We start from the raw sequence: 7347 nt of genomic DNA on the forward strand, positions 1-7347 counted from the left end.
ACCCACGAGGAAAACAGATGCAACGCGACGGGGGGCGGGGGCGTTGCAGTTCTCAGGGCAGCCTCACCCGAGAGTACGTTCCTCCCATTCACTCTCTCCTCGGCTAACTGCAAACTAACGAGACAACGTTTTCAAATGCAACAGAAGAACCCAGGAACCCAGAAGGAGGAGGGGGGCTGTTTTTTCTTTGCAAACATCACAGAGATTCCCAGCCTACAAAGGAGGAGGGAGGGGGCAGCGGCAAGGGGCAGGCGAGCTCTAGAAAGTCCCCTTTCCGCTGCTCTTGACTTCTTTTTGCTTTTATACAAAACCCGACAGCTACAGCAAAACTTTCTGTCCTCCCCATCATCGGTACAAGGCAACAGTCCCAGGCAAGCAAAGCTAAACAACAAGGCGTCCCAACTCGGGGGTGCGGGGAGGGATGGGAGTGAGGGGCGGCGAGCGCAGGCCGGCGCTCAGATGTGGGTCAGCGGCACGGTTCCGTTGACGGCAGTCCCGGCGCCCTGGTAGTGCTGGTGCACGCCGTGCAGGCGGCCGCCGGGCAGCGGAGAGGCGGCGTCAGCCGCGTCCCCGCCGGGTGGCAGGTACATGCTGATCATGTCGCGCAGGTCGCCGAGGCAAGCGCGCTGCGAGTGCGATGCGATGGCGGGCGGCGGCGAGCTGGGCTCGGACTTCACCACCGAGCCCATGGGGCCCAGGCTCATGGCGGCGGCGGCGGCGGCGGCGGCAGCGGCGGTGGCGGGCTGCTGCCCGTAGGCGGCGGCCGCGGCGGCGGCGGCTGAGGGCGCCATGCCCCCGTACCCCGAGGCGGCGGCGGCCGCGGCCGCGGCGTTCATGTAGCTCTGGGCGCCGGGTGGCATCATAGAGCTGTACTGCAGGCCGGCCATGTCGTAGCGGTGCATCTGCGGCAGCGTAGGTGGCGGTGGCGGGCTGCTCATGCTCGGGGGCTGCGCGTAGCCCAGCTGCTCCTGCACCAGCGAGTAAGCGCCGTTGGCCCAGCCGTTCACGTGTGTGTACGTGTCCAGGCGCTGGCCCACGCCCACCGGGCTGCTGGCGGCGGCGGCGGCGGCGGCGGCGGCGGCGGCAGCGGCGGCGCCGGGGGGCAGCAGGCCTCCGGGCAGGGAGTACTTGTCCTTCTTGAGCAGCGTCTTGGTCTTGCGGCGCGGCCGGTACTTGTAGTCCGGGTACTCCTTCATGTGCACCGCGCGCAGTCGCTTGGCCTCGTCGATGAACGGTCGCTTTTCGGCGTCGGTCAGCAGTTTCCAATCGGCACCCAAGCGCTTGCTGATCTCAGAGTTGTGCATCTTGGGGTTCTCCAGGGCCATTTTGCGCCGCTGCCCGCGGGACCACACCATGAAGGCGTTCATGGGCCGCTTCACACGGTCCTGGTCGTTGCCCCCGCCACCGCCGCTCGCTCCACCGCTGCTCCCGCCGCCTGCGTTCGCGCCGCCGGCTGCGTTCGCGCTACTCTTGCCTGCGCTGCCCGGGGTTGCGGGGCCGCCTGTGGCCGCCGCAGGGGTGGGCGGCCCCACGGGGTTCTTGAGCTCAGTCTCCAGCAGGCTATACATTGTCGGGGCGGGAAGAAGGTGCGCCAGCGTGGCGGGAGGAGAAGGCGCTCCCGGGGCTGGAGCGGCCACGGTGAAAAGGCCCGGGGACTCCGTCGGAGAGGCGCTTGGGGGCCTGGAGGCCAGCAATCGAGCGGGAAGGGCAGGCTTGCCGAAGTGCTCCGCGCCAAGTCAGCAGGGACACGCTGGCTACTCGCACCTGATGCGTCGTCTCGAGCTGGTTGCATTCGCAGTCTGGCCGGGCGCTTGCCGGGCCCCTTATATACCTGCTCGGATCCCCCAGGGTTGGGGCTCGGTCCGCCCCTCGCCACCCGGAGGCTCCGTGATTGACAGTCTCGCCGTGATGCTCCCTGGCCAATCATCACCGAGCCCCCGTTTGGCCAGGCTGGAAAAAAAAGTTCGGGGAGCCCTTTCGTTCACCCCCACTCCTCTCTTGGGCCACATGACGTGATGAGAGTTATTCAGGAGGCGGGAGTCCCAGAGACCTGCTCCGAGACCGCCAATTAGGGTCTCAAAAAGTTTGAAAGAACGAAACCCGAGGAGGTGATGGAGGGGGGAGGGAGCGCGCGAGAAGGATGGAGGGAAGGGGCAGAGGGGCGCCCACAGGGTTCAGAAAACAACTTTGCAACCCTGTCAAGTCCAAAAGGCGCCCCGTCTCGGGGGCATCCAGCAAAACTTCAGCTGTCTGCACGGAGGTCCTCCGACCGCTTCTGCTGCCTGCGCCAGGGGCAGCGGGCACCGCCAGCTACCGAGGCGGACTTGCGGACTGGCTCAAGGCGTAATGGAGGTGCCCCGGGATGCGCCTCCAAGAAGCCCTCCCTGGAATTAGGCGCTGGCTGCTTGACCCTCCGCCGGGAGGGCCAGTGCGTCCAGGGCTAATCGGGGGTCGGGGACCGGGGCACCGGAGACAGCCTTCAGGATCGTGGAGTGCACCGGACTCCGAGGCTCTCGGGGGTTTGCGAGAGGGCGAGCAGTTAGCTGCCCGCCGCCTGAGCCTGGCGGAGGCGCTCGCACGCGGTGGTGTGGGGAGTGTGTGGGGGACGAAGGGGGCGAAGCGGCCTGCTCTCTCGTTCTCGGCCCCCGCTTAGCGGCCCCTTTTTGTCTCTGCTCTCTGGCCATTTCGGTTTTTCCAGTCCGATGCCCCTGAGGGGGAGGGTCGGGCCCCTTGGAAAATCCGTTTTCATGGCAACACGGAGCCTCTCCCAGTGAAAGAAAAGTTTCTTGGAGGGGGGGACGGTGGCCGGAGCAGAGCCGGGGCCGTCGCAGTCCTCCGGGTGGACCGCCGGGCCCCCTCCTCTGGCCGCGCACCTGCCAGGACCGCTGAGCGCTGCTCTCCGCGTGGAGCCGCACCACTGCCCCCGGGCGCAGTCTCTGCTAACGGATTCCGTCCTTCTCCTTTCTTGTTTTACAGCCTTCCTGACCGCAGCCCCGAGACTCGGAGCGGGACATTCACTCGCTTGTCGGGTTGTCTGCCAAAGGCTAGCGGCGCGGGAACCCCGACAATCGCTGCTGCCAGCTGAAGCGAGTGGCACAGCGTTTGAAACTCCCGGAGCTGCCCGAGGCGGCGAGTGGAAATGAGAAACCATCCGGGCAGATGTGGCAGAAACCGAAATAAGGTGTACGTGCGGTTGGGGTCTCGCCCCTCCCCCAGTCCGGTGGAAAGGTGGGGAACCAAAAGGAAAGCATAAATCCTAAGTGTGGGGGGGAAAAAAATCCCAGGCTTCTAGCTTTTTAGCTTTGATGCAAGACCAGGCGATCTTGGGACACCTGCACGCCGGGCTCTTCCCCTTTTCTCTCCTTCACGAATTTAAAAGTACGCCGCGGTGGCTCGGGGCGCGGAGCAGGCCAGCCTCTTCTCGGCCGGGCGGAACGCTGGCACCAGAATCCCAGCTCCCAGCCGGCATCATCTCCAGGGAGTTTGGGGTCCGGAAACACGCCCTTTAAGTTTGTGTTCTACCTGGTCTGAGTTGTCCGCAGCCAAGGGCTGCAATCAATTGGGTGGGTGGATGTACGGATTTAGGGTCTTAAAATAAACTATCTGGAAGGCTTCTGTGTATGAGTATATATGTGAATGTGTGTGTATGTGTGTGCGTGCGTGCGCTCGGGCGCGCACGCGCACGGGTGTGCACAACACAGCTAACGTGAGCTGGAAAGCATGTCTGAGAACACAGAATGATTCCGCAAGCACCACCTGCACCTGTTTTCTTGGCAGACTGGCTGACATTTAGGCAAACCCACCCTCTCCCAAAGAAGCCAATGTGCAGTAGCCGCTGCTCTCCCGTCGCCTTCCACAGGCCCTCTCTCGGCTTTTCTGGGCCCCGAGGCTGTTGCTAAGTGAAGCGCGTTTTAGGAAACTACCCAACCGACGCGCGGCCTGGCGTCCAGTAGCCTGACAGATGTCAGGATTCTTTCCAAGTTTTAGGACCCAAGTAAGCCGTTGTGGTGACAGCGTCTGGGCTGCATATTTCGCAAGGCAGGGGATGCGGTGCTGGGTCTGCGCTCTTCCTCACGGCAGATTATCTGGGGAAGCTAGTCAGTGCTCCCAGGTGTTTGTCCTTTGATCACACCTGACCCGCGGCGGCTTAGGTGAGCTCATTTTCACATTACATCCTCCTGCCAGATTTACAGCAGTCTTATGCCAGGATCAGGGACCCTCTCCCACCCTCCCGGCTTCCCGCGGAGGCCGTGATTAAACCGATTTCCGTGCCTGGTGGCTCTGGGGTGGTCTGCACAGCTTCAAGTAAGAGCCACGCTGAAGTTCCTTTGAAACTCTTCCGAGGAAACTTTCTGAAACCCAAACGGCCATTTCAATAGACAAGCAAGGTTACCATTGCGGGCGTGGGGAGATGAGGGCAAGGCTGGAAAGAAACCGTTCTCTAGGCCCACCAGCAGTGCAGGCTCAGCCACTAGCCCAGTGGCGCGACCTTCGCTGAGGGTCGGGAGAAGTGTCGCGACAGGTACCACACAGCTCGAGGGGCCTCGGTTCCGGCGGGGGCTGCAGTAGGCAAAACAGCGGCTGGCGGGGCCCGAAGTGCAGTGTCTTCAATACGCGCCCTGAACCCAGCGAGGAAAGCAGAGGAATACAGCGGGACTCAGGATCGGTCCTTTCCAACCTCTCCGGGAGAAGAAAGCGAGCTCGGCAGCTCTGTAGCCCTCCGGGGCCTCTGGGAGCCCGTGGGCGGCGCGCAGAGCCCTGGATCCGGAGCTGGGAACCCCGCCAAGCGCCCCCCCCACATTCCCCCGCCCTCCGGCTCCCTCTGACTGGGGCCGGGCCTGGGGCTCCCAGGACCCAGGGCGCGACAATAGCGCCGTTTGTTGGCTTCGGTTGGAAACTTCACCCAGAGTCGCCCCTTCTCATCCCTTGGGTCTTCAAGATCTCCCCACCCCTCGAAAAAGAGGCAGCTGGCTTCACCGTGGGGCAGAAGTGGTGCTCACCTTTAGAGGGCGGGTCATTGCAAAATACTCCAGACTCTAGCCTGACTGACCCAGGAGACTCTAGGTACATAGGGCACCCTGCTCTGCCTTCCTCCTGCTGCTAGCCTTGGCAGAAATCAGGTGTCCCCAGGGCTGCATGTCTGCAAAGTACACTCTTAACAATTGTGTCTTAGAGCTGATGGTAGAGAGAGCAGGGGAGGGGCTGTCCCACCACTCGCGCGGGGTGCCTGCGTTGTTTCCTCCTCAGTAACTAATCATGGGAGAACTTTTTCAGGGTCTCCCGCCCGATTAGGATCCAAACTCTTAGAAGAGGTGCCTCCTGGTGCTGGGTAGGATGGGGCGAGTGTCTGCCCATGCCCACTCGGGGGTGGGGTGAGGTGGGGTGGGAGTGGGCAGTATTTGGCCTCGCCCGGGCCCGCTGAAGCCTGACAACAGGGTCAGTAAAGGTGGCCCTCCGGCCGTGGCCCAGCGTTCGCCTTTCGGGTTTCTCAAGTGCAGCTGAGCCCAGCGCGTGGGCTGGCTTTGAAGAACTGCGAACGACTTATCTATCCAAGAGACACTCGGAGACGTTTTGCTTTACAACAGACAAAAAGTTTGCGTTTCTAAAGGCAGTCATTCCTATTTCTTCATTGAGAACATTCCTAGACTATTTACTCTGGCTTCTAGCCAAGATTGGGTATTTAGGCCACAGATCGAGAGCCTTAATCAAGAAATCGGAGGCTTGGGTCTATTGTAGAATCATCCCTTGTAAAAAGGTCGCAAAGGTCACCAGCACTACTCCAACGGAGTGGAAGGGAGCATCTTCCAGTTCCTGGAACAGTCAGTAGGAACCCCCCACCCCCGCCCTGCCGACCCGCAGCGCCGCTCCCAGCGTCCAATGGAAGCGCTTATTTCTTGCAGGTCTGGGAAGAAGCTGAAGCCTCTAGGCTGGCTGGGTGCAGGTTGTAAACAATAACCTAGTTGATGCTTTTCTACAAAAGGGTTGCTAGGAGATGCGAGGTGGGTGATGACATGGCCATGGAGGGACCATCAAGCTTCCTGTGGGCGGTGCAACTATATTCTATTGCACTTTGGTGTAGCTCTATTCTGGGAGGGGGCGGGGGTACTTTTAAAAGCGAGTTTCCAAATTTGATTCACTTGGTTAGTTGAGGTGTACTTGGTAGATACACTGGGAGTCCTCTTAGCCTACACCTTGGGGCTCAGTGGTAAAGATTTCTTCCACCCACAGAATATTTAGATATTAATCGCCAGCTGTCTTTCCCCTAGGTGTACGGTAACTACGAGGATTTTGACAACTTCGCCATCAGCGCCCCCTCGCCAACCTCAACCCAAATTGCCATCTCCCCACAGGAAGAAAGGCTGTGCCCAGGAATTGGGTCCCGATTGCGGAGGGCCCTCCGAGCCACCGCCGTGGGTCTTCTTGCTTCATCCCCACCAGACCCCGCCTCCTCCCAGCTCTTCAGACCGTCAAACCCGCGCTCCTGCGGAGCAGCCTCCGGGAACCCCGCACCCCACCGCTAGGCCCGCCCTCCCACTGCGCTTGTCGCCTTTTCTATTTCCTTCTGTGGTTTCAAAGGCACGGCCCTCACCTGTACAGCGCCGAAGTGACCTGCAGGATGCCGGGGCCAGGAAAACAATCTTAAAATCGTTGTCACTACGTAATATTGTTTAAGTTATTCCACGTTCCCAAAATTCCACTCGGGTCCATCAGGCCTGGGAGCGCCCCCCCAGGGGAAGGGTGCCTGGAAATTCAATGGACCTCCAGGCACTTCCAGTGAAAGCAGGCAAGTCTATCGGCCCCAACCGCAGGGGGCGCAGGATGGTGGGGCTGGGGGTGGGGGGCAGGGTAGAGCATACCGGACAAAATTTGAAATCTCAAGGTTGTATTCAGCTGTTCTTTCCCTTTCTCTCTTTTTTTCCCTTTCTTTTTCTCTTTTTATTTATCGTTTCCATTTTCTTTTAAGAGAGCGAAGAGCCGTGGAATTCGATGCGCGGAATTTCTATATTTTCTTTTCCACTCTTCTTGCCGTCATTTCTTTGAATTTCGCTAAACCTTTGTTGTAGCCTACTATGTGCTAAGTTGTGCGCCACGTACGGGATGGAGACCCTGCCCTTTCCCACTTCGCATCAGAAAGTGGTGGCGGCTTTGGAAAGCTTCAAGAGGACTCCAGATTGCCAGCGGATGAAATTTTGACTTAGTGCTCCTCCATCCCCCTAGCTGTCCTACCTAGAAATCGGGGCCCCGCGGGAATAGAAGTCCTTTACAAGGGCCTGGCCTGCGCGGGTTCGAAACGCCCCGGCCCTCGGGGACCACGCTCTTTTCCTCTGTGCGCGCGCGCGCTTTCCC

At 60.5% G+C, this 7347-nt stretch overlaps 1 protein-coding gene across 1 annotated transcript; it reads right to left on the bottom strand.

Annotated features, from left to right (window-relative positions):
* Positions 1-455: 455 nt before the first annotated feature.
* On the bottom strand, positions 456-1792 carry SOX3 (SRY-box transcription factor 3). Its single transcript, XM_063084449.1, is given in 2 exon segments — positions 456-1693; positions 1696-1792. Coding segments are annotated over 2 exon segments (1335 nt in total).
* Positions 1793-7347: the final 5555 nt, after the last annotated feature.

The sequence above is a fragment of the Cynocephalus volans genome, chromosome X, assembly GCF_027409185.1.
Source record: "Cynocephalus volans isolate mCynVol1 chromosome X, mCynVol1.pri, whole genome shotgun sequence".
In the NCBI taxonomy this organism is placed as follows: Eukaryota; Metazoa; Chordata; class Mammalia; order Dermoptera; family Cynocephalidae; genus Cynocephalus; species Cynocephalus volans.